We start from the raw sequence: 27,327 nt of genomic DNA on the forward strand, positions 1-27,327 counted from the left end.
GCCTGAACCATACGTTTGTCATTGATTGTGGGATTTCAAATAACTTGGCACAATTTTTCATTACAATGAGAAAGCGTGTCGCGCGCAACATTTCAGTATGTTAAAGGTCAAGGTCAAACCTGGAGTTTAAAGGTCAGATATTGCTATTATTGACCATGTCCGGACAATAACTTCGTCATTAAATGTGGGATTACAAAATAACTTTGAACAATTGGTTGCCACGATGAGATGGTGTGTCGCGTGCAACACCGGCGTCAATATCTTCAAGTTCACACTTGGAGTTTAAAGGTGGATAATCAGATTTTGGCCATGTAACGGATTTGTTCGAAACTTTAGCATCTGATCATTTACACTCATTTATGTTCACTTAACACTTAATACAAATTAGATTTTCACTGGAGGTATTTTTAAAATTTCATTTTCCTATCCTGGTTGCCCAACCAAGATAGAGTTATTTTATCATAAGTATAAATTTGATAATTTGCCTAAGGAAATGTATAAATATTAGACATATTGTAATATATTTGTAAAATATTTGCATTAAAAATTATGTATTTAGATGGAATTCATTAGAAACCAAGTTTGAAAAATTATTATTACCTCCCTTTGCCTATCTTGGTTGCGCAACCAAAATAGATTAGAAATAAATGAATTCAGAAGCTACACAGAGCTTTTAAACTTGCATTTTGGTTCAGATTGTTCAATAGTTGATATGTCTATCAAATGCAAATGTAAAACTAGACATTGTATCGAAATAAAAAGAAATACCCAGCTTTTTATATACTTTCATATTAAAGGGGAGTAATTACAAAATTTTATAAAAATAATAAAATATACATTTCAAATAGGAATCTAACTCTATGCAATCGGTCTTTTTGTTCCTTAAATAATTCTCTACCGGAATATACAAAAAGTAAAAAATGTCATTAAATGTTGTTTAAATGTGATTGACCACCTTTAATGGTTAAATATTGCTATAATTGACGCTGTCCAGACAATACTTGAACTTTGTCATTTACTGTGGGATTTTAAAATAACTTTGCAAAATGGCTTACTACCATGAGACAGCGTGTCGCGCGCAACACCCATGTCAATATCTTAAAGGTTAAGGTCATACTTGGAGTTTAAAGGTCAAATGTGGCTATAATTGACCTTGTCCGGTTAATAACTTCGTCATTGAATGTGTAATTATAAAATTTTGAATATCATTTCAACATTGAATATTATTAAGTTATTTAACATTGTTCTGTACAATACGGAGATATATTTGGACTAGTACTCAGCTGAGAAAACCATATTGGACGAGCCGCTAGGCGAGTTCTATATGGTTTTCTCAGCTGGTTCTATATCTGTTTTATCTTATCATAATAATAGTTTAAATTAAAAATGTTTCACTGAATATTGTATTCCTGCCTTTTCTAGTTTTTCCCAGCTTGGTATGAGTGCAAATATATATTATACAGAACAATGTTAGACCTTAATTAACCTTTTTATTCTATATTTATTTCATTTCATACGTAATACGCGTAATTCATTGAATGTTTTTTTTCTGCATATCATCATTGAAAATGTATATGATACAACCTCCCTACAACAGCCATTTGACGATTTGGGTGGTAATAATACTTGGCTGAGCTATTATGCCCACAAACATTGTCAGCAAGTTCGGTGAAGATCGGATGAGAACTGTTCGACTTAAACTAAATCAGATAGCATTGTTATCCCTTGAATCGTTTTGTGTGTTGTAAACAAACAAACAAACAAAAAAAAAAAAACAAATTTAAATTAAATCCAAATTTCAAGACGCATAATCAAACTCTGTACATAGAACGCCTACTTCATCCGATTTACATTCGGAACATTTCCTCGCGTTTCGGGCTTTATCGTATGTTTAACATGGGACTGTTGAACCCTCCAAATACGGAAAATACAGGATTTTTTTTTGTACGCGCGTGCGTCCAAATACAGAAAGTACAGGATTTTTGTACGCACGTGCATCCAAATACTGTAATATTATGTACGGTCACATGTTGCAAGTGAACGTTTGCAATTGGATAGATAAAATAGGTATAGAATAATAATGTGTACTGTATTCCATCATAGTACCGTATAATGCAGGCATATTGATACCGTTCTTCCTTACAGATAAATAATGGACCACAGGGCGCAGCTTGAGAACAAGAAATACAGGAACTGGGTGAGAGCCGGACTTGGTATTAAATATGTAAAAGACGGCTTGGAACCATTTTGTGATCATCTTGTTAACCAGCAGCATGTTGATATCTTAGATAAAGTTAAACAGAAACACAATCTATCTGCAGTTTCATGTGGACAATGCGATGTACGCACACTCCAGCCGGACCATGTTCAAACCAAAAATAGACAGTGTCCTCTCGGTCAAACACATTGTAACTGTCTACATCATCGCGGGAAAACGTCTTGTCCTAACAACGTATGTGGTGCTATATACGATGAAATCATTAGGCGTCACGCATCCACACCTCCTGCTCCATACTGGAAAAACACAGACGCTCAACAGTGGTGTACTGAACCTTGGTCTGTTGCAAAATGTTTCATAAATGCTCCAGGATATGAAAACAAGCTAAGAGCAACTGAGTTTGACTGTTCCGGCTTGTTGCATCTGTTGATTGATAACATAGAGTTCCATCAACATATCCAGTGTATAATTGATGGCAGTGATGCTTTCTCAAGGGTAAGTAACATATACATTATTATGTATAATGTTTACTTTCAAGCATATACGGTTACAACAACAATAACATTATGCTTAATGTTTACTTTCAAGCATATACAGTTACAACAATGAAATTGTGCTTAATGTTTACTTTTAAGCATATACGGTTACAACAACAATGACATTATGCTTAATGTTTACTTTCAAGCATATACAGTTACAACAACAATGACATTATGCTTAATGTTTACTTTCAAGCATATACAGTTACAACAATGAAATTGTGCTTAATGTTTACTTTTAAGCATATACGGTTACAACAACAATGACATTATGCTTAATGTTTACTTTCAAGCATATACGGTTACAACAACAATGGTATTAATATACTTTTTAGCTCACCTGAGCAGCAATGCTCAGGTGAGTTTTTGTGATCGCTCATTGTCCGGCGTCTGTCTGTCGTCTGTCTGTCGTCTGTCAACATTTAGCTTTTGTATGCGATAGAGGGTGTATTTTTCAACTGATCTTCATGAAAATTGGTCACAATGATTACCTTGATGAAATCTAGGCCGAGTTTGAAAATGGGTCATCTGGGGTCAAAAACTAGGTCATTAGGTCAAATCAAAGAAAAACCTTGTGTATGCGTTAGGGACTATTTTTTTTTAAAATTAATCTTCATGAAATTTGGTCAGAATGATTACCTCGATGAAATCTAGGCAGAGTTTTAAAATGGGTCATCTAGGATTAAAAACTAGGTCATTAGGTCAAATCAAAGAAAAATCTTGTGTATGCGATAGAGGCTGTATTTTTATGCCCCCTTTGAAAAAGGAGGGGTATATTGTTTTGCAGATGTCGGTCGGTCGGTCTGTCGGTCGGAATGTAGACCAATCCGTTTCCGGATGATAACTCAAGAACGATTGAGCCTAGGATCATGAAAGTTGACAGGGAGGTTGGTCATCACCAGCAAATGACCCCTATTGATTTTGAGGTCTGTATGTCAAAGGTCAAGGTCACAGTGACCCTGAATAGTAAAACGTTTTCCGGATGATAACTCAAGAACACTTGGGCCTAGGATCATGAAAGTTGATAGGGAGGTTGGTAATGACCAGCAGAGGACACCTATTGATTTTGAGGTCAGTATGTTAAAGGTCAAGGTCACAGTGACCCTGAACAGTAAAATGGTTTCCGGATGATAACTCAAGAACACTTGGGCCTAGGATCATGAAAGTTGATAGGGAGGTTGGTAATGACCAGCACATGACTTCTTTTGATTTTGAGGTCAGTATGTTAAAGGTCAAGGTCACAGTGACCCTGAACAGTAAAACGGTTTCCGGATGATAACTCAAGAACGCTTAGGCCTAGGGTCACAAAAGTTGATAGGGAGGTTGGTAATGACCAGCAGATGACCCCTATTGATTTTGAGGTCAGTATATCAAAGGTCAAGGTCACTATGACCAGGAACAGTAAAATGGTTTCCAGGCAATAACTCAAGAACGCTTGGGCCTAGTGTCAAGAAAATTGATAGTTAGGTTGGCCATGACCAGCAGATGACCCCTATTGATTTTGAGGTCATTAGGTCAAAGGTCAAGGTTACATTGGCCAGGAACAGTTAAATGGTTTCTGATCTTCTTGTCCAAAACCATAGGGCCTAGGGCTTTGATATTTGGTATGTAGCAAAATCTAGTGGTCCTCTACCAGGATTGTTCAGATCATTTCCCTGGGGTCAAATATGGCCCCTCCCCTAGGGTCACATGGTTTATATAGACTTATATAGGAAAAAACTTTGAAAAACCTCTTGTCCAAAACCACAGGGCCTAGGGCTTTGATATTTTGTATATGACATCATCTAGTGGTCCTCTACTAAGATTGTTCAAATTGTTCCCCTAGGGTCAAATATGGCTCCGCCCTGGGGGTCACATGATTTACATATACTTATATAGGGAAAATTTTTGAAAATCTTCTTGTCCAAACCACAAAGACTATGGCTTTGGTAATTTGTAATGTAGCATCATTTAGTGGTTCTCTACCAAGTTTGTTCAAATTATCCCTCTCGGGTCAAATATGGCCCCGCCCCAGAGGTCATATGGTTCATATAGACTTATACAGGGAAAAACTTAGAATCTTCATGTCCATAACTTACATCATTCAAATTTGGACCACATGTATAGTTTTGAGTGGCAAGATGAACCTTGACATGAGTTGACCTTGATCTTGACCTAGTGACCTACTTTCACATTTCTGTACCTACAGCCTTCAAGTTTGGATCACATGCATAGGTTTGTGTACTGAAAAAAACTTTGACCTTGTTATTGACCTAGTGACCTACTTGCACATTTTTGAAGGTACAGGCTTCAAATTTGGACCACATGCATAGTTTTTTGTTCCAAAATAAAAGTTGACCTTGATTTTGACCTAGTGACCTACTTTCACATTTCTCAAGCTACAGCCTTCAAATTTGAACCACAAGCATAGTTTTGTGTACTGAAATGAACTTTGATCTTAAGATTGACCTAGTGACCTACTTTCATATTTCTGAAGGTACAGGCTTCAGATATGGACCACTTGCATAGTTTTGTGTTCCGAAATGGAATTAGACCTTGATTTTGACCTAGTGACCTACTTTCACATTTCTCAAGCTACAGCCTCCAAATTTGAAGCACATGCATAGTTCTGTCTACCGAAATGAACTTTACCTTGAAATTGATCTAGTGACCTGCTTTCACATTTCTCAAGCCACCGCTTTCAATTTTGGACCACATACACATTGTTTTATACCTAAATGAAATTTGACCTTGATTTTGACCGTGAGCTAGTCTTGAAATTTGAAACATTCAAAAATGGCTCAGTGGATGGCGCCAAGATCAATCTGTAATCTCTTGTTAGGTTAATAGGTTAAAGGTCAAGGTCAGATTAAACCAGAATGGTAGAACTTTTGTTTACAATGAGCATATAATTTCTGTTCCTTGTGCAATTACTGAATGCATCAAGGGGGGCATTTCGTGTTCGACGAGCTCTTGTTCTATTAATCTTCATGAAGTTCGGTCAGAATGATTACCTTGATGAAATCTAGGCCTGGTTTGAAAATGGGTCATCTGGGGTCAAAAACTAGGTCACTAGGTCAAATCGAAGAAAAACCTTGTGTATGTGATAGAGGCTGTATTTTTCGATTAACCTTCATGAATTTTGGTCAGAATGATAACATTGATGAAATCTAAGCCGTGTTCAAATATGGGTCATCTGAAGTCAACAACTAGGTCACTAGATTAAATCAAAGAAAAACCTTGTGTATGTGATAGAGGCTTTTTTTTCAATTAATCTTCATGAATTTTGGTCAGAATGATAATCTTGATGAAATCTAGGCCAAGTTTAAATATGGGTCATCTGGGGTCAAAAATAGGTCACTAGGTCATATCAAAGGAAAGCCTTGTGTATGCGATAGAGGCTGTATTTTTCAATTAATCTTCAATAATTTTGGCCAGAATGATTACCTTGATGAAATCTAGGCCGAGTTTGAAAAAGGATCATCTTGGGTCAAAAACTAGGTCACTAGGTAAAATCAAAGAAACACCTTGTGTATGTGACAGAGGCTGTATTTTTCAATTAATCTTCATGAGATTTTGGTCAGAATGATTGCCTTGATAAAATTTAGGTCAAGAACGAATATGGGTCATCTGGAGTCAAAAAGTAGGCCACTAGGACAAATCAAAGAAAAACCTTGTGTATGCGATAGAGGCTGTATTTTTCGATTAACCTTCATGAATTTTGGTCAGAATAATAGTCACGATGAAATCTAGGTCAAGAACGATTATAGGTCATCTGGGGTCAAAAACTAGGTCACTAAGTCAAATCAAAGAAAATACTTACTAATATTTTTTTCCATGAAATCACTAGGTCAAACATGTTTACTCTGTTTAAAATGTTGTGTTATGGTGTGTTTCTCAGGTGAGCGACCTAGGGCCATCTTGGCCCTGTTGTTAAGAAATGTTATGAGCAGTTTAAATGGATTTTATGAACAAAACATGTACTTTCAATCATTTTCGAGCTTATCATTGTATTGAAAATATACAGTAGCTTCTTTCTGCCTCGCATAATCTTAATTTCGTGAGCAGATCTGTGCGCATGGGCGGCAGGTAAGTACTACAACATTGACAAGAACAAAATACGACGTAGGAAAGTCGAAATAATGACATCATGCAAAACGTTGACTTAAACCATTTATAAATTGGATAACCATCAAACCATGTAGACTACTTTCCCAAAACAGAGATAGGCCGTAAAACCAGAAAAAAACAAGCATAGTAAAAATGACTCTGTATAAAGACTAAAACCAAAAGTCTTTTAGTATGAACAGTAAGAAATTTCTGTTTCCTATACAGAAATTCTAACCTGGCATTTTCCATAAATTTTGATACTAGAGGTAGCCATTTATTCACCAGTAAGACTCTGATCTAAAGTTGCACGTAGATACTTCAGATGTTTCATATGTGGAATTTATAGTTTGATTGAAGATCTTTGTTAGCTTTTTTCAATGTTTTTTTTACCAGAGTCATCCGCATAAAGTAGATCTAATAATGCGTGGTAGTGGTAGTAGTGCTGGTGGTCTGAGATATTCGTTTTGGTCTGTCTCTCTGAAAATCAAAGTCCAGCGTACATGTGTGTACTATTTTCGATCGAATATTTCACACATATATCACACATGTGATCTTTTCGGTCGAATATTTCACTCGTAATATACGTATATTTGTTCTGTTACATACACGACCCAACAATGACATCAGATTTCATCTAATAGTGCTATTAGAATCGAATTAGTATGAAATTACTACGCCTGACGTATAGCCGCCCATTATGTAAAAATGATCTAATTGAAATGACGTTTTGTATCATATTATTTACAATGCCCCCACCTCCACCATTTCTTCGAAGAGGGAGGGGTATATTATTTCGCAGATATTGGCCGGTTGGTCGGTACATCAATCGGTTTCCGCTAAATAACTCAAGATGATTGATTTTAAGTGGAGTGGGTCAAATGTCACGGTTACAGTGACTGGAAGAGTCAATCGATTTCCGAATGATAACTTAAGAATATTTAGGCCTAAGATCATGAAAGTTGATAGGGAAGTTGGTCATGACCAGCGAATTACTTCTTTTCATAATATTGAGGTTGGTGGATTAAAGGTCAAGGTCAAAGTGACTGGGAATGGTTAAACCTTTTCCGGAGTCATGAAACTTAATAGACAGGTTGATCATGACCAACAGATGACTTATTTTGATTTTGAGGTCAGTAAGTCAAAGGTCAAGGTCACAGTGACCCAGAACAGTTAAACCATTTCTGGACAATAACTTGAGAACGCTTGGGACTCAATCACGAAACTTAATATGGCGGCTGATCATAACGAGCAGACGACTGCTAATGATTTTCAGATCAGTAGGTCAAACGCCAAGGTCACATTGACCCAGAGCAGTAGAACTTTTTACTAAATGACTAGAGAATGCTTTCGTCTAAGGTCACATTTGATATGGAGGTCACTTATGACTGGTAAATTAGTACAGTTTTTTTGTGAATAATATGCGATGTACTACTGCAAGACTTAGTAAAGTTTTCTTTTTGTTCAGTTCTGTTCTGTTCTGTTTTACATACACATACTAAATGTAATGTTCATAAATTTAGCATTTGTGATAGAAAACGTTTTGTGTAAATAATGTTTCTAAGCCTTGTTGATTTGTTGGTGTATTGCAGGTACTTCAACACAGAAACGCCATATTTCATTGTAACAATATGGAAGTAGAGGACACAGACATTGCAAATTATATAGATGATATGATAGAACTGCTGCAAGATGATAAAGAAATCAAAGATAGACAAAAACCTAAAAATGCGGTCAAGAAACTGCTTGAGGTAATATTCCCTACGCAACTTGAGTTCCTGAGTTCAAATAACTGGAGTTTTATAATGAATATGTTATTTAGACTAAGTATATAATGTTCTTTCCGCATGCATATATATTTTTTGTTGTTTTAAATTCCGCGCTAATTTCAGCTATTTTTAATTCTCCGCCACGAGTGATAGGGGTTCTAGGGGGTCTCTGTCCGTCCGTCCTTCGTCCGTCCGTAACACTTGTGTGTCCTCTCTATATCTCCTAAACCCCTTGAAGGATTTTCATGTAACTTGGTTCAAATCATCACCTTATCAAGACAATGTGCAGAATTTATGAGTCAGCCATGCCGGCTGAAGGTCAAGGTCACAACTCAAGGTCAGATGTGTTAGCCATTTTATGTCCGCTCTATAACTCCTATACTCCTTGAAGGAATTAAATAAAACTTGGGTCAAATGATCACCTCATCAAGACGATGTGGAGAACTTGTAAGTCAGCCATGCCGGCTCAAGGTCAAGGTCACAAGTTAGGGTAATTTTTTTAGCCTTCCATTATGTGTCCGCTCTGTATCTCCTAAACCCCTTGTAGGATTTTCATCAAACTTAGATAAAATGATGACCTCATCAATGATATATGTAGAACTTATGTGTCAGCCATGTTGGCTCAAGGTCAAGGTCACAACTCAGGGACAAAGGTGTAAGCCTTTCATTTTGTTTCCGCTCTGTGTCTCCTAAACCTGGGTCAAATGATCACCTGTACAAGACGATGTGCAGAACATATAATTCAGCCATGCCGGCTCAAGATCAAGGTCATAACTCGAGGTCAAAGGTTTTAGCCTTCCATTTCGTGTCCGCTCTATATCTCCTTAACTCTTGAAGGAATTTTGTAAAACTTGGGTCGAAGGATCACCTTATCAAGACGATATACAGAACTTATGAGTCAGCCATGCCGGCTCAAGGTCAAGGTCGCAATCTAGGATCAAATGTTTAAGCCTTCCATTTTGTGTACACTCTGTATCTCCTAAATCAAACTTCGGTCAAATGATCACCTAATCAAGAAGTCACGAGTCAGCCTTGTCAACTCAAGGTCAAATCACAACTCAGTGTCAAAAGATTGAGCTCTTTATCTCTTAAATCTCTTTAATAGATTTTCATGTAACTTGGGTCAATTGATCTCCTCATCAAGATGATGTGCAGAATTCATGAGTCAGCTATGCCAGTTCAAGGTCAGGGTCAAAGATTTACCATTTTACTATCCATCACAGTGGCTTGGAATTAAGTGGTCTTTCAGACTGTCTTGTTAAGTATCATTGTAGCTCTGAGTGCTATAATAAAGATAAATTGTTCCAGATAATTTATATTTAATTTACAGCTAAAGCAGGAAAAGTTTGTAATAACAACTACAGATGAATTGGAAGTGCGTCGTATTGCAATGGATGCAATCGAGCAGAAGGAAAAGAATCTTGAACAGAGAAAAGTTGACGCATCGAATGAAGCTGGAGTTAAAATTGATGACAGTAAAACACAGATAAAGGAGATAGGTTCAACTATTAAAGATGAACTCGCACAGAAAAGGGTAGATATGAAAGATGATTTGAGAAAGTCAGAAATCGACTTAAAAGGAAAACTAGAGAAGAGAGAGAAAGAAATCAAGGAAGCGGTTAGGATGAAGGAAGTTGAATCTACAGAGACTATGGATAAAAAAGAGATGGAAATCAAAGATAATTTGAGAATGGTAGAATTGGAATCAAAAGGGAAACTAAATCAAAAAGGAAAAGAAACTGAAAAGCATTTAGAGCGTAAAGGAGAAGATATACTTAATCAGCTGGAAAGAAAACAGTCAGCTCAGATTCAGATCGAGGCCAAGCGTAATGATGATATTACTAAGGTAAAATTATATTGTATTCTTGATAGAGTTATATGAAAAATATTGATCTCGAGAAAAATTAATAAAGACTGAGTCATTAGACTTGGTTGATACTCATGTTTCGAGGGTTTTATGTCTTGTCGGGAATGCAAGGTATTTATACCAAAAAAATATAAAAGGTCTTAGCAGTTATTGAAAAGTTCAACATAATTGGTTAATTAGATTGTTTAAATGATATTAAATATAAAATATCAACACAAATGAAATACAGACATAAAACTATATTTGTAAAAATTGAAGATGGATCGTCCTCCAATTGTAACAAATTTTTGTAAGACCTATTTTATCTTTAACTGTTTTGTGTCGCATCAGTCAATTAGATTAAGCAGCTAAGCAATGGTCAAACCTTTTTCAGTCTCAGTGTTACAGTGACCTTGACCTTTGATCTTTATATATAACAGTGTGCTTTTATTGTTCACATGGAATCATCCTATAAAGTCTGACGCATTATTCAGTTCTCAATTAGGAACCGTTTTCAGTCTCAATGTGACTACGAAATTGACCTTTTACTTATTGACCCTTGAAATTTTTGTTATTTTTTTTTCTAAAGTCAGTTTTAAGTAACTGCAGAAACCTATAATTGTATTAACTGTCGTGATACTATTGAGCATTTTGTTTAAAATGAATTCAACAGTTTAAAAAAATCACTGACTTGATTTATATATTAAGCGCTTGATCGTGGAAAAAAGATAAATACAAGCATTTACATTGTTAAATTTCTCTGATATAGGCAACAGCAGACGATTTAATGAAGTCAAGTCCTCGTGACAGGGCTCTGCAGCCTAATTACGAAAGAATAAGAGCAGGTAATTCTTACCTTTACTCAACATTTAAAATATCATTTTTAGCCCACCATCATCAGATGGTGGGCTATTCAAATCACTCTGCGACCGTGGTCCGTCCTTCCGTCCTTCCGTCCGTTAACAATTTCTCGTTATCGCATCTCCTCAGAATCTACCTGTGGGACTTTGACCAAACTTTGTCAGAATGATGTATTGGTACCCTAGTTGTGTCCCCCTGAAAATCAGACTGGTTCAACATTTTTTAGTGAGTTATGGCCCTTTGTTTATTTCTCTAATTTACATAGATTTATATAGGGAAAAACTTGAAAATCTTCTTGTCCAAAACCACAGTGCCCAAGCAAGGCTTTGATATTTGGTAAGAAGCATCATCTAGTGGTCCTCTACCAAGATGATTCAAATTATTTCCCTGGGGTCTAATATGGCCCCGCCCCGGGGGTCTCATGGTTTAATATAGACTTATATTGGGAAACACTTTGAAAATCATCTTGTTTAAAACCACAGGGCCTAGGGCTTTGATATTTTGTATGCGACATCATCTAGTGATTCAAATTATCCTCCCTCCTAGGGTCAAATATGGCCCCGCCCCGGGGGTCACATGATTTACATAGACTTATATAGGGAAAAACTTTGAAAATCTTCTTGTCCAAACCACAAAGCCTAGAGCTTTGGCATTTGTAATGTAGCATCATCTAGTGGTTCTCTATCAAGTTTGTTCAAATTATCCCTCTAGGGTCAAATATGGCCCCGCCCTGGGGGTCACATGGTTCATATAGACTTATATAGAGAAAAGCTTTTAAAATCTTCATGTCAATAACCTACAACATTCAAATTTGGACCACATGTATGGTTTTGAGTGGCAAGATGAACCTTGACATGAGTTGACCTTGATTTTGACTTAGTGACCTACTTTCACATTTCTGTAGCTACAGCCTTCAAATTTGGACCACATGTATTATAGTTTTGTTCACTGAAAAAACTTTGAGTTTGATATTGACCTAGTGACCTACTTTCACATTTTTGAAGGTACAGGCTTCAAATTTGGACCAAATGCATAGTTCTGTGTCCCGAAATAAAATTTGACCTTGATTTTGACCTAGTGACCTACTTTCACATTTCTCAAGCTACAGCCTTCAAATTTGGACCACTTGCATAGTTTTGTGTTCCGAAATGAAATTTGACCTTCATTTTGACATAGTGTCCTACTTTCACATTTCTCAAGCTACAGCCTTCAAATTTGGACCACATGCATAGTTCTGTGTTCCGAAATAAAATTTCACCTTGATTTTGACCTAGTGACCTACTTTCACATTTCTCGAGGTACAGCCAAATTTGGACCACTTGCATAGTTTTGTGTACCAAAATGAACTTTGACCTTAAGATTGACCTAGTCACCTACTTTCACATTTCTGTAGCTACAGGCTTCAAATTTCGACCACATGCATAGGATTGTGTACCGAAGCAAACTTTGACCTTGACTTTGACCTAGTGACCTACTTTCACATTTTTGAAGGTACATGCTTTAGATTTGGACCATATGCATAGATTTGTGTTTTGAAGTGTAATTTGACCTTGATTTTGACCTAGTGACCTACTTTTACATTTCTCAAGCTACAGCCTTCAAATTTGGACCACTTGCATAGTTTTGTGTACTGAAATAAACTTTGACCTTAAGATTGACCTAGTGACCTACTTTCAGATTTCTCAAACTACAACCTTCAAACTTGATGCACATGCATAGTTTTGTGTACAAAGAACTTTGTCCTTGAAATTGATCTAGTGACCTCCTTCCACATTTTTCAATCTACAGCTTTCGAATTTGGACCACATGCACAGTGTTTTATACGGAAATGAAATTTGACCTTGAGCTAGTCAGTAAGTCTTGAAATTTGGAACACTCAAAAATGGCACATTGGTGGGCGCAAAGATCACTCTGTAATCTCTTGTATATCATTATATTATTTGTATTAAGTGTGTAAGTTCTATCGGTTTGTTGAATTTATATTTGTTTTCTTTTGTCGAGTTGAACCATCTACTTTCCGTAGAAAAACAGGAAGAAAGCAATATCAGTTAGACTGATGTTGGTCAACAGGTGTTTCTGATCGATGAAAATTTAAATTAATTCTGTGTAGTAAGTTATGCATACTAATGATATTATTTTAATTTCTTTTTTTTTAAAATACAGTGTCAGAGACATATTAACGTAATGAGCTGTATCTTTACAACAGAAAAAGGAAAAGTGTTGTTAGCTTTTATACAACATTACACTAAGTACGCTTGATTCAATACAGCCGTCTGATTTTACTCCTGTTCGCATCTTTCAGTTATATCTCTTTTCGAGATATGAAATTCTTGCTCCATATTGTATCAAGATAGCGATTTGAGCATGTAGTTTTCAACAGAATGCTATAAGTATATACTGAAACGTAGTATAGTGAAAGAAAACACTTTTCTATCGAGAAAGGGTACAAGGAACCGAAGAATAGAGCTATTGTATTTGGACTACTTCTGATCTGCGAAGACTTGATTTAATAGTGGTCAGGCTTACAGATTTTTAAGAAGCAATAAACCGGTCAAAATTTGCTTCCATGGTGTCGAAAGTACCCTGTAGGTTAGAGACCACAAAGACTTCCATTATAGCATTGTGGCGTGTACGGCCTTAGATTTTTTGAAACATGTATCTGGTACATTTTTTTTCAAGAACTATCTTAGTTCCGCGGAAACATATGAAAAGTGATGCTAAATTTAAGACATTTTGGTGTGAATGATTTGACCCCCATGATGGCGGGAGAAATTCATTTGAAAGAAAAAGTAAGCAACTTTTTAATACACATAGACTGCAGCAAAGTCCACCCGCTTAGCACTATAGGGGAAGAGCAGATCTACGAATCAAGGGGTCGTGAGTTCGATTCCCGGGTGGTGCGTATGTTCTCCGTGACGTTTTGATAAAGACATATTGTCTGATATCATTTGTCCTCAACCTCTGAGGAGAAGTTGGCAATTAATTGCGAATAACAGGTACTTGTATAGAAACAAAGAATACTTCTTAAGGTATAGGTCCATGTTTCGGAGAAAAAATTTCGGACGTCATCAAATCATAGAAAGAAAGCATTGTTTTACATGAAAATTTATCAGCGTATAAAACATTTATATTATTCCACAAAACCATTGTCTGTCAATGTACTCATATATTATTGAATTCCGGAAAGGAACTGCATGAAGGTGCCACACTTCTGGACATTTTAGCGCCTTTAAAAACTCACCATTTTTATGCCCCACTTGGGGGGTGGGGGGTGGCATATAGATTTGCTCTTGTCCGTCCTTCCGTCCGTCTGTCCGTCCGTCCGTCCGTCCGTCCTTCCTTCCGAAAATGTTGTGTCGCGCGTAGCTCTGAAAGTGTTTGACGTAGAGTCACAAATCTTTACAGGAATGTTGGTCAGCATGTGTAGTTGTGCACCTGGGGTTTCGCGTCTGTATTTATTCAGTCATGTAGAAGTTATGGCCCCTGACTTTGTAAAAAATGGTCATTTTAGTGTTGTGTCGCGCCTAGCTCCAAAAGTATATGACCTAGAGTCACAAAACTTTACAGGCATGTTGGTCACCATGTGTAGTTGTGCACCTGTGGTTTCGCGTACGGATTCATTCAGTCTTGTAGGAGTTATAGCCACTGACTTAGTAAAAAATGGGTCATTTAAATGTTGTGTCGTGCGTAGCTCCAAAAGTATTTGACCTAGAGTCACCAAAATTTACAGGAATGTTGGTCAGCATGTGCAGTTGTGCACCTGGGGTTTTGCATCCGGATTCATTCAGCATTGTAGGAGTTCTGGCCCCTGACCTGGGAAAAAAATGTCATGTTAATGTCATGTAGTGGGGGCATCTGTGTCCCATGGACACATTTCTAGTTTAAAAGCTGTTACACGTCTTCGTTTTGATGCATTTGCAACATCGTGCGAGTGTTTAAGCTTTACATAACAAGGTAAAACATTGTTTTGACAATTGTTTACATTTATTTCTTTATAAATGGCATTCTTATTTAAAGGGGGACAACTCGTTCAGAATATTTTAAGTATCCAACTCTGTGGGGCAGAACAGTAAAAGATGTATTTGACAGATAAGTTGTGTGTCAAGACGCTGTTCATTCATTAAAAAAATCTGTTGTTTGTGATATACTGCTAAACCTTAAGTAAATGTCCTTAGTTACATAACTGAAATATTGTTAAAAATCGGCGTTGATCCAACAACAAAAATAAATGTAACAAACTCTGTCAAAAGAGAGTAAAATGCTGTAAGTGCAGTAAAATATTCAATTCAGAAAAAATAATCACTACTTGTGTTTGATTACATGACTGAGAAAACAAAATTATACACTTTCATCTTTCTTAGTAAGATCTCAATACTTTATTTTTATTTGGTGGTCCCTGGCCTCTAGTAAGTAAATCCTAATCATTCCATTTTAGTGCATAGCGCATGGTCCGGGGACCACAGTAGCTTTTTCACTTAGACAGTTTATATTTAGGTAGACTTTCAATGCAGGTGCTCGTTATTTAAGACAAACAGGGGTCACTTACACACCAATATTTTCCACGCCACGGGACAAACCTCTTCATATACTTGTATTGCAACAGTTATACTGTATTATAAATAGCAATTGGCTTCCGTACATTTATTATGTGGTTTATCACTTTGCAGATTAATTTTCAAAAATCTAGTGATTAATATATATTTTACCCGAGACACTGTAATTCATGGATAAACCCTTCTCTAGCTGTCAGTCATTTCGATATAAAGATATGGTCTTCTAGCTGAAATATTTCTAAGTCATGTGAAATCGTAGACGATAATAGTCGTGGAATTTATTTCAAGACTTAATTCAGACATTAAGTTGGTTTAAAAGAAGTGCTAAAAAGAAATATTTTCCGCTATGGTGCATGTTCTGAAGACATACGCACTCACGTACACAAACGCTTTCATGCTTGAAAAGAATCAAGACATTTATGTCCAGGTGCCCTGGCTGTAAACATCAAATCAGAGGCAGGTTTTTTTTTTGTTTTCAAAAATATAACTCTTGAGAAATGTGTTACTATACTGCTGTCCAGTCTAATTATTATAAGGTTACATTTGAAAGAAAGTAGTTATTTATTTATTTTGTTGGATTTAACGTCGCACCGACACATGATAGGTCATATGGCGACTTTCCAGCATTAATGGTGGAGGAAGACCCCAGGTGCCCCTCCGTGCATTATTTCATCACGAGCGGGCACCTGGGTAGAACCACCGACCTTCCGTAAGCCAGCTGGATGGCTTCCTCACATGAAGAATTCAACGCCCCGAGTGAGGCTCGAACCCACATCGATGAGGGGCAAGTGGTTTGAAGTCAGCGACCTTAACCACTCGGCCACGGAGGCCCCCTGAAAGAAAGTAGGGTATTAATACTGTGGTCCGAATTGTGATATGTGGCAAATAGGGGTACTAAACTACGGTTGACATAGTATTTTTTTTACATATTCAGCATCTCTTTTTTTTTTTTGCATTTCGCTCACCTGTCACATAGTGACATGGTTAGCTTCTGTGATCGGAATTTGTCCGTCGTCCGTTCACAATTTCTTGTGAACACGATAAGAGACCACATCTTACAATCAATTTTAATTAAACCTGCCCACAACTTGTTTAGGCATACTATCTCGGTTCCTTTTAAAACTTTTGAAAACTAGCTAGATCCCATTATGGGTTCCAGATATGTTGCCCCCTAAAGGGCCAAAATTTGTTATTTTGGCTTTTGCAGCTATATAGAGACTTCTTTTCTGCTTTGATTTGATACAAATTACTCTCGGATTCCATGGAGGATCTGCGACAAGAATGGCCGTACCGGCGACAGTAACCATCAGAACAAATCAACACCCTTTACAATATTTACAAATTTATTTACATAAGATGATTATTAACAATGAATAGATGATATGAAAAAAAAAAAAAACAACAAAAAACTGTTTATAAGAAAGAAAGAAAAAAAATCGAAGTTCAGTATCACCAGATACAAAGTTCTTACAGTTCCACTTTAATGTGACGTGGCACAGTTCTTTCATTTAATTGCGAACTTTAAGTAGCACAAAAATATATAACGTATCTTCAAATCAAGTCCCCTTAAACCGTGAATACGTTGATTCCGTTTTGGCTCCCTATGGTGGTAGGTGATTGCATCCCTGAGCTGACTTCAGAGGATGACAAAAATCAGCGTCTTTGCGGTTTACGGCATAACCATGGGACGAAAGCTCTGCGCTGGGAATATCACATCCAGGCGAGTGAAGAAAAGTGAATCTCGGGCATTGTACTTCCGGGTTATGACATCACCAGGTAAAATCGTCTGGCGGAAGAAGCTAAAATATATAACATATGGTAAGCACCATAGCAAAACAAATAAGTCAGGGCATAAAACTGCTCCTTTGGGTACACCATACCTCCGTAGGCTCCCATAAATAATACGTGCTTCTTATACAAAATATATGTGCTACTAAGTTCATACGTCACGTGATTAAAATACGTCACTTATTACTTCCCTTATTACAAAAAATAATTACTTAAAAGACTAAAGTTAAAGTATGAAAAAGATACGAAACGTTTATGATGAAACATTATAGATACGAAATGATAAACTGCAGCTATTATTTACAACTACCAATTAACAAAATTCAATGTAAATCAAACGTTATATCATACTTGGCATCCATTTAATATCTAATGCCATACACTAAAACGGACATTGTATGTATATGCAATAGACTGGCACACAATTTCATATTACGATACTATATTACATACATGGTACTAGACTTGCCACATAGATTTATACCTAAAAATACAATGCAGTAATGGCGTTCCATAACAACGAAATGTTTGACATATGTTTTTGAAACAGAGTACTATATAAATATCATGTTACAAATTTCAGTACAAATTTTACATCTTATATAAACGAAACATTTTAGATTCCTCTTTCGAAATAATTTACAAAAGTCTGAAAAATTTAATAAATTATCCTGACATACCGACACTAGCTAAAATCACATGTCGAAAAGTAAATGTTACAGAATTCTGTAGAATGCACAAAAATTTACTAAATAAAAATCGTATCCCAAAAATCATACAAAAATCTAACAAATAAATTTCTTTCCTCGATCGAGCATAAATTTCTAGCAAGCAAAATTAATCAGACATAGATTCGTCTATTGTCGTGGTGTGCGCAAGGCATATCTAGTCCAGTCTATTTGAAGGGTAATGTCCCGCCAAGTACTAAATTTCATGGGACTCACGGTTAAGCCGTGTTTGTTTGTTTGTTTGTTTTGGGTTTAACGCCGTTTTTCAACAGTATTTCAGTCATGTAACGGCGGGCAGTTAACCTAACCAGTGTTCCTGGATTCTGTACCAGTACAAACCTGTTCTCCGCAAGTAACTGCCAACTTCCCCACATGAATTATCAGAGGTGGAGGACTCATGATTTCAGACACAATGTCGTTTATCAGATAGTCACGGAGAACATACGCCCCGCCCGAGGATTGAACTCGCGACCCCGCGATCCGTAGACCAACGCTCTTACCCACTGAGCTAAGCGGGCGGGCTGTTAAGCCGTGTACTCCGACTATTGTTATTTTCACGGGATTCACGATATAGCCGGGAAATCTGACTACTTTGGCGCGGATTGAAATTGACAATTTGAGGCCCATTATAGTGGTTTTGGGGATAAAAACATACATTACTGAAGTTTATAAAATATCAACTTTCTTATTACTGAACCGAATTTAATGAAATTTACATGGAAATTTAAGTTATGAAATACAGAAAAACATGAGGGGTATTTTATACGTCAAATCTGACATTTACCTCAATAACTCAAAAATTTACAATAAGATGATGCAATACCTGCATTTACACTACAGATAAGATAAGGCCCGTATATCAATTTGTGACACACGTCCCCCCTTAAAAAGAAAAGTTATAATTTTCTTAAATGAAAACAAATTGACATACTGAAAATAGCAAAAAAAAAAAAAGAAAAAAAAAAAAAAAAAACACTGTCACTATCTGTACACCATATAATATAGCCACCTGTCTACACTCTACTCAAATAATCTGCGCCTACATTTTCTCTACCAGGAATTGCTCTTATACGGATCCTATATGGCTGTAATGCCAATGCCCATCTCATCAGCCTGGAGTTGCTAAGTTTCGCTTTATTCAAATAAGTGAGCGGCTGATGATCTGTCTCTTATACAAAGTCCTTACCGAACAAATACCGGTGAAACTTAGCTCCTGACCATACTATCGCTAAACACTCCTTCTCTATCACTGAGTACTTTTGCTCCCCAGGTAGCAATTTCCTACTAGCATACGCTACAGGTAATTTCTTTTCATCACTTTCCTGAAGCAATACTGAGCCTAAACCTACATCTGAAGCCTCTACTCTCAATATAAAAGTCAGATCTAAATTTGGCAACTTCAAAATAGGCGGACCCATTAAGCTAGCCTTCAAAGTCTGGAAAGCCTTTTCTTGACTTTCACCCCGCTCTACAAGATTTGGCTGACCTTTTTTCGTCAAATTTGTGAGTGGAACTGCAATAGCGGTAAAATTTGAAATAAACTTTAAAATATCAATAAAAATACACATACAAAATAAATGGTAACTCTGGATTTATCTCTACATCTTTGTACGTTACTGTACCCTGCTTTATTGGACACAAAACTATATCCTTTTCTACTCTACTCGAAAACTCATCACTACTTTCATTCGGATCTAATCTGTCATAATCTCTCTGATCCTCCTCTACAATAGCTGCTCCAACCTTACTTAATATAGCCTTATCTGGTATAGACTTACTATCATCCTTCCTTTCACAGTACTGTTTCAGCATGTTTGCGTGAAAAGTTTTCAACTTTCCGTCTACATCTGTCCTGTAATCTAGTCTATTTACTACCTCTTCTACTACGTAAGGACCCTTCCAATGTAGCAACAACTTATTATGTTTCGTAGGTAACAATACAAGTACCTTACTACCTGCCTTAAACCTCCTATCTCTAGCCTTCCTATTGTAATACTTCTTTTATCTAGCACTACATTTTGCTAACTGTTGCTGAGCTATCTTGCATGTATCCTCCAACTTTTCTTGCAAATCCATAACATACTGGTAAGTGGTTTTAACCTTATCATTCTCCGTCTTACCAGCCCATAACTCTCTTAGCACAGTTATCGGTCCACGGATTGTTCTTCCGTAAAGTAACTCGAAGGGAGAAAATCCCAAACTTTCTTGCGGAACTTCACGGTAAGTAAACAACATAGCATTCAAATACCTATCCCAATCTCTAGGTCTCTCACTACACATACGTTTCAACATTTGCTTCAAACTACCGTTAATCTTCTCTACTAAACCGTTACACATAGGGTGATACGGTGTTGTAGTTAACTGCCTTAATGACAATAACCTACTAATTTCTGTCATAAGGTCCGAGGTTAACTGTGATCCACGATCGTAAGCATTTCCTCTGGCACTCCTAATCTACTGTACATATCTACTAATGCCTCTGCTACTCTCCCAGTTTCAATACTAGGTAATGCTATGGCTTCCGGATATCTAGTAGCATAATCTACCATAGTCAAAATATATCTGTTTTTCCTATCAGTCATAGGTTCGATCAGACCAACGATATCGACAGCAACTCTCTTAAACGGAGTATCAATCAAAGGCATTTTTCCTAACGGAACTTTACTTACTCTACGCTTAGCTATAGTACGTTGACAAATACTACATGACTGACAGTACCTCCTAACCTCTGCCATTACTCCTGGCCAGTAAAATTCGCCTAATTCCCTATCACTAGTTTTTCTTACACCTAAATGGCCTGACAATAACGAATCATGTGCAACTTTCATCACAGTTTCTCTAAGACATTTAGGTACAAGCAACTGTCTACTTTTGTCTAAATTCTGGGAGGTATACTCTCTATATAACAATCTATTCCTAATCTCAAACCTAACTGAACCTTTACCTTTACACTGCTTAATCGTACCTTCCTCAGCCTTCTTTCTACACAAATCTAAAGTGCTATCTTTCTGTTGCTTTTCTAAGAATTCCTCTAGATATATCTAAAATCTGAGACGGAACTTTAAGCTTTACTTGCTTCTTAACTTTGGCTTGCGCCCTAGTTTTTACTGCTGACGCTAAGCTAGTAAACTGAGGTTCTACAGCTCCCTCTACATTACCAATTATAACATCATTGGTAGGATTATCTACAACCAACGCCTCTACTGTACCCTTGAAATACGGACAATCAATATCTATTCGACTACTAGGATACTGTCTCTGAGGTATTTCATATGGTTTATGGCTTCGGTCCTTATTGGTTCGATTCACGACATACTTGGGACCTCCACGAGTCTTTGCAAACAAATCTGCATCTTCTGCTACATCCCTAGTTTTAACTAACCTCTTACTACTCAAATTCTGGTATAGTTCTCTATTACATACATCTAAAAATTGTTCCTTAAGTATAAAATCTAATAATCCTTCGTACGTTTTCTCTACCTTACTCAATCTAAGCCAACCATCTAAATATCTACTTATTCTGGCTAGAAACATCACAAAGGTCTCATTATCCCGAGGCCTCTCAGTTCTAAATCTTTCTTATAGCCATCATCAGTGAGTTCGAACTGACGTAGCAAAGCGGCTTTCAGTTTATCTATATCCTTCTATCTTCCAACGGAAGCCTATCAAAAACCTCTCTTGCCGTACCTTTAGAAGGAACGGTAAGTTAAGTGACCATATCTCTTTATCCCAATCCTGCGCAACAGCGTACGTTTCGTACACATTCAAGTACGCATCCATGGAATCAATTTTCTCATCAAAGGGAGACATCTTAACCTTTACCTTTTCCTTACTCATCATTTTTAAATCTCTCTTAAACTTATGCTCTGTTTCTAACTTCCTACTTTCTGCTTCCTCCTTCTCTGTTTCTAACTTCCTAGCTAACATTAACTTCTCCTTTTCCATTTCTAACTTATCTAGTTCTAACTTACGTTCGTGTTCTAACTTATCTAATTCTAACTTACGTTCATACTCTATCTTTTCCTTCTGCAACCTAGCCTCTAACTCTAATCTTTCCTTCTCCGCTTCTAACCTATCTTTCTCTGCTTCTACTCGTAATTTCTCTGCTTCTAATCTATCTTGTCTTTCATCACGTTCACTAGCCTGCTCTTCCTTAACAAAGTTACGTAACTCCTCTCCTTCATAACCTAACTCCTGTCCTACCTTCGTTAACTCTACTACACTAGTCATGTTTAAATGATTACACTACGTTAACACTATATAACACTACAGTACAACAGCTACTATAACAACCTGAGACACTAGTTAAACAATCGTGAGGGAATACTAGACTACACTAGTTTACACTAAGGCTCTACAGTTACAACTGAAGCCAAAACAGGGTTAGGGTTAGGGTTAGTATATTCTTCACAAAACGTCCTCACTAAACTACAGAAATACAGATAGAGGAAACCCATTTTTTTCTTTTTTATTTATCATATACTTGTCCAGGAGTGACATTTAATATTTTCTATTATATATATATATATATATATATATAATATATATTTGTAATTTTCTGCTAATATTCATCAGGTCAAGGTCACCTCATTGCCATGTCCCTACCGTACTCATACGTACCCTACCCTACGCTGCCCTGCCCTGCCCTGCCCTACCTTAACCGAACCCTACCCCTTCGTAACCGTACCCTACCACTTACCCACCACCCAACCCTACCTATCACCCTAACCCTAACCCACCACCCTACCCTACTAAGCCCCATCCCTAAACCCGTACCCCTAACCTAAACAAAGTCAAGCCTACCCTAGTCTAGCCTAGACTACCTCTACCCTTATAGATATCCCTATCCCTTACCCATAGTCTAGCCTAGCTTACCCGGGCCCTATCCTATCCCCTACATTACACTATCCCCTGCCCATTTCTACCCTACCCTAACCCTACTCATACCTACCCCTACAACAATAGCCTGGCCTGACATCGCCTAGCTTACCCAACCCCTATCCCTACCCTTAGCCTAGCCTACCTTACCCCCTAGGGTGGTAGGGATAGACTAAGCTAGCCTAGGGTTTTTAGGAATAGGTAGGTAAATGGCAGGGCAGTAAAGGTAGGGGTAGGGAAGGGAAGGAAGACGTAGGCTAGGGTAGGGTAGGTTATGGCAGGTTAGGCTACGCTACTGTAGGGCAGTAGCAAGGAGTAGGGAATGGTAAGCTAGAGTAGGCTAACATTTACAAGGCTAGGCTAGGGTAATAAGGGGTAGGTTTGGGTAGGGGTAGGATAGGAATAATGTATGCTGTGGTAGGGGTAGGGTAGGGTAAGGTAGGGAAGGGCTACGGCTACGGCTAGGAAAAGGGTTAGTGAAGGTAGACTACACTAGGCTTGAATTGGCTTGCCTAGGCTAAGTGGTATGTTTTGGTAAGATAGGCTAGAGTAGGGTCGGCTAGGCGATGGTAGTGGTATGGTAGGATAAGGTAGGGAAAGGTAGAGTAGGGTAGGCTAGGCTAGGCTAAGCGAGACTGTGATAGTAGAGGTAGGTTTGGTACGTGTAGGGGTAGGGTAGGGTAGAGGTAGGGTAGGGTAGGGTATGGTACGGATAGATAGACAAGGGTAGGCTGGACATTGCTTGGCTAGGCTAGGTGGTAGGGGTAGGTTTGGGTAGATGGTTTGGACAGGGTAGGCTAAGCTAGGCTAAGCAATGGGAGGGGCGGATTGGATAATGTAGGGAAGGGTAAGATAGGCTAGGGTGGTAGGGGCGGGTTGAAGTAGGGTAGGGTAAGGTGGGTATGCTAGGGTAGGGAAGGATAGACTAGGTTAGGCTGGGGTAGACTAGGCTAGGCTAGGCCTGGCTTAGCTAGGCTAGGTGATAGGGGTAATTTGGTTAGGTGTAGGGTAGGGGCAGGGAAGAGTAGGATAGGATAGGATAAGGTAGACTATGATATGCTAGGCTTGGCTAGGGTTGGGTAGGGTAGTGTAGGTAGGGTAGAAAAGAGATGGCTAGATTAGGCTAGGCTAGGATTGGATAGGGAAGGGAAGGAAAGATATATCTAGGCTATGATAGGCTAGGATAGGCTAGGGGTAAGGGACAGGAGTAGTGGTAGGCTAGGCTAGGCGAGAATAGTGTGGCAGGGGTAGGTATGGGTAGTGTAGAGGTACGGTAGGAAAGGAGAGGGCTAGGCTAGGGGAGGCTAGGGTGGTAGGGGTAGGCTAGTCTAAGCTAGGACAGAAGGGTAGGTAGGGGTAGGCTAGTCTAAGCTAGGACTGAAGGGTAGGTAGGTACATGACAAGACAGGGCAGTAGAGGTAGGGTATGTACGAGTAGGCCAAAGGAGGCTGGGCTAGGATGGTAGGGGTAGGGACACGGTAGGCTATGTTAGGCTGGGCTAGGCTAAGCTATGGGAGGTAGGGTTGGATAATGTAGGTAAGGGTAAGCTAGGCTAGGGTGGTAGGGTAGGCTGGAGTAGAGTAGGGTAGGGTAGGGTGGGATAGGCTAGGCTAGGGTAGGGTAGGGTAGGCTCTGGTAGGCTCTGGTAGGTGTAAGGTAGTGAAGAATAGACTAGGTAAGGCTGAGGTAGGCTAGGCTAGGTGTAGGAAGGGGAGGCTAGTGTAAACTAGGCATTGATTAGCTAGGCTAGATGGTAGGGTTGGTAGGGGTTGGTTTGGTAAGGGAAGGGTAGGGCTAGGGGTAGGGCTAGGAGAAGGGTACGGTACGGTACGATAGGCTGCGGCAGGTGTAGGTTAGGGTAATGTTTTGAAAGGTAGGCTAGGCTAACCTAGGTGTAGGGAAGGGTAAGGTACGCTTGGCTTGGCTAGGTTAGATGCTAAATGTAGGTTTGGGTAGGCGTAGTGTAGGTAGGAAGGTAAGCTAGGCTCGGGTAGGGTATGGTGGTAGGGGTAGGTTGGGGTACGCGTAGGATACGATAGGCAGTGGTATGGGTATGGTAGGGTAAGGTAGGAAGGATAGGGTAGGCTAGGCTAGGCTATGCTAAACTAGGCTAGGCTAGGTTAGGGGTAGGGTAGGGTGGTAGGTAGGGTGTGGTAGGTGTAGGTTTGGGTATCGGTAGGGTAAAGTTATGGTAGGGTCAGGAGGTAGGTTATGGTAGGGATAGGGTAAAGTAGGGAAGGGTGGGCTAGGCTAAGCTAAGCTTGGTTTTGCTTGGCAAGGCTAGATGGTAGGGGTAGGTTTTGGAAGGCTTAGGGTAGGTGTAGTGTAGGCTCGGTTGGAGCAGGTTAGGCTATGGTAGGGGTAGAGGTAGGATAGGCTAGGCTAGGTCGAAGGAGAGGTAGGGAAATGGGTAAGGTAGGAAAGGGGAGGGCAGGGCAGTAGGGGATAGAGAGTAGGGTAGGGCAGTAGAGGTAGGGTATGGACGAGTAGGCCAAAGGAGGCTAGGCTAGGATGGTAGGGGTAGGCTAGGCTATGCTAGGGCTGTAGGTGTAGGTAGTTGGCAAGGCAGGGCAGTAGATGTAGGGTAGGGTAGGGAAAGGAAGCGTAGACTAGGGTAGGCTAGGCTATGGTAGACTAGACTCGGCTAGGTTAGGCTAGGCTACGGTAGGGTGGTTGGGGTAGTGTAGAGATAAGATGGACAGGGCAGTGAGGGGCAGTAGGGAATAGAGGTAAGGAATGGTAAGCTATTGTAGGCTAGGCTTGGAAGGCTAGGTAGGCTAGGGAAGTAGGGGTAGGCTTAGGTAGGGGTAGGGTAGGAGTAGGATAGAGTAGGGTAGGGTAGGGTAGACTATGGTAGGGGTAGAGTAGGGTTAGGTAGGGAAATCTAGGCCAAGCTAGGCTAGGGAAAGGGGCAAGTTAGGAAAGGGGAGGGCAAGGCAGTAGGGGATAGAGGGTAGGGCAAAGCAGTAGAAGTAGGTATGGACGAGTAGGCAAGGGAAGGCTAGGGTGGTAGGGGTAGGCTAGGCTATGCTAGGGTTGTAGATGGCAGGACTGGGCAGTAGAGGTAAGATAGGGTTATGAAGGGAAGCGTAGACCAGGGTAGGATAGGCTATGGTAGGTAAGGTTAGGCTAGACTAGGCTAGGTTAGGCTAGGCTACGGTAGGGTAGACTAGGCTACTAGTATGCTAGGTAAGGGTGGTTGGGGTTGTGTAGACTTTAGGTGGGACAGGGCAAGGAAGGGCAGTAGGGAGTAGAGGGGTAAGCTAGGCTAGGCTATGATAGGGGTAAGATAGGGAAGGATAGACTAGGTAAGGGTGATGTAGGCTAAGCTAGGGGTAGGGAAGGGTAGGCTAGAGTAGGCTATGCTTGGCTTATCTAGGCTAGGTGATAGGGGTAGGCATGCGTACGCGTAAGGTAGGGACAGGAAAGGGACAGGGTGGAGTAAGATAGGGTAGAATAAGGTGGAGTAGGAAAGGGTAGTAGGGAGGCAAGGGCAGGGTAGACTATGCTAATGTAGGGTAGAAAAGAGATGGCTAGACTAGGCTAGGGTTGGGTATGGAAGGGAAAGGATGTTTAGACTATGACAGGTTAGGCTAGGCTAGGAGTAAGGGAAAGTGGAAGGCTAGGTTAGGCTAGGCTAAGCTAGGCTAGAATAGGGTGGCAGGGGTAGGTAGGGGTAGTGTAAAGGCAAGGTAGGAAACGGAATGGCAGGGCAGTAGGAGGAAGAGAGCAGGTAGTAGAGGTAGGATTAGGGATGGGTAGGCTAGGGGAGCTAGGCTAGGGTGGTAGGGGTAGGCTTGGCTAGGGTTGTAGGATAGTGAACTGAAGGATAGGTAGGCCAGGCTAGGCTAGGGGTAGTGGAAGGGAAGGTAGGGTAGGCTAGGCTAGACTTTGCTAGGCTAAGCTAGGTTGTAGAGGTAGGTTTGGGTAGGCATAGAGTAGGGGTAGGTAGGGAAGGGTAGGCTAGGGTAGGGTATGCTCGGGTAGGGTAGTCTAGGCTAGAGTTGGGTATTTGTAGGGTAGGGTAAGGTACGGAAGGGTAGGCTAGGCTAGGGTAGTGT

At 39.2% G+C, this 27,327-nt stretch overlaps 1 protein-coding gene across 1 annotated transcript in view; it reads left to right on the forward strand.

The window, feature by feature from the left end:
* Window positions 1–2,149: 2,149 nt before the first annotated feature.
* LOC123540844 (polyamine-modulated factor 1-binding protein 1-like) overlaps window positions 2,150–27,327 on the forward strand; it is a 30,369-nt gene continuing 5,191 nt past the window's right edge. The window contains exons 1-4 of the mRNA XM_045326160.2: window positions 2,150–2,713; window positions 8,436–8,594; window positions 9,943–10,458; window positions 11,228–11,303. Of these exons, the coding sequence (XP_045182095.2) occupies window positions 2,153–2,713; window positions 8,436–8,594; window positions 9,943–10,458; window positions 11,228–11,303 (1,312 nt within the window). The 5' untranslated portion in view covers window positions 2,150–2,152. The remainder of the gene's footprint in view (window positions 2,714–8,435; window positions 8,595–9,942; window positions 10,459–11,227; window positions 11,304–27,327) is intronic.

The sequence above is a fragment of the Mercenaria mercenaria genome, chromosome 16 (assembly GCF_021730395.1).
Source record: "Mercenaria mercenaria strain notata chromosome 16, MADL_Memer_1, whole genome shotgun sequence".
Classification (NCBI taxonomy): Eukaryota; Metazoa; Mollusca; class Bivalvia; order Venerida; family Veneridae; genus Mercenaria; species Mercenaria mercenaria.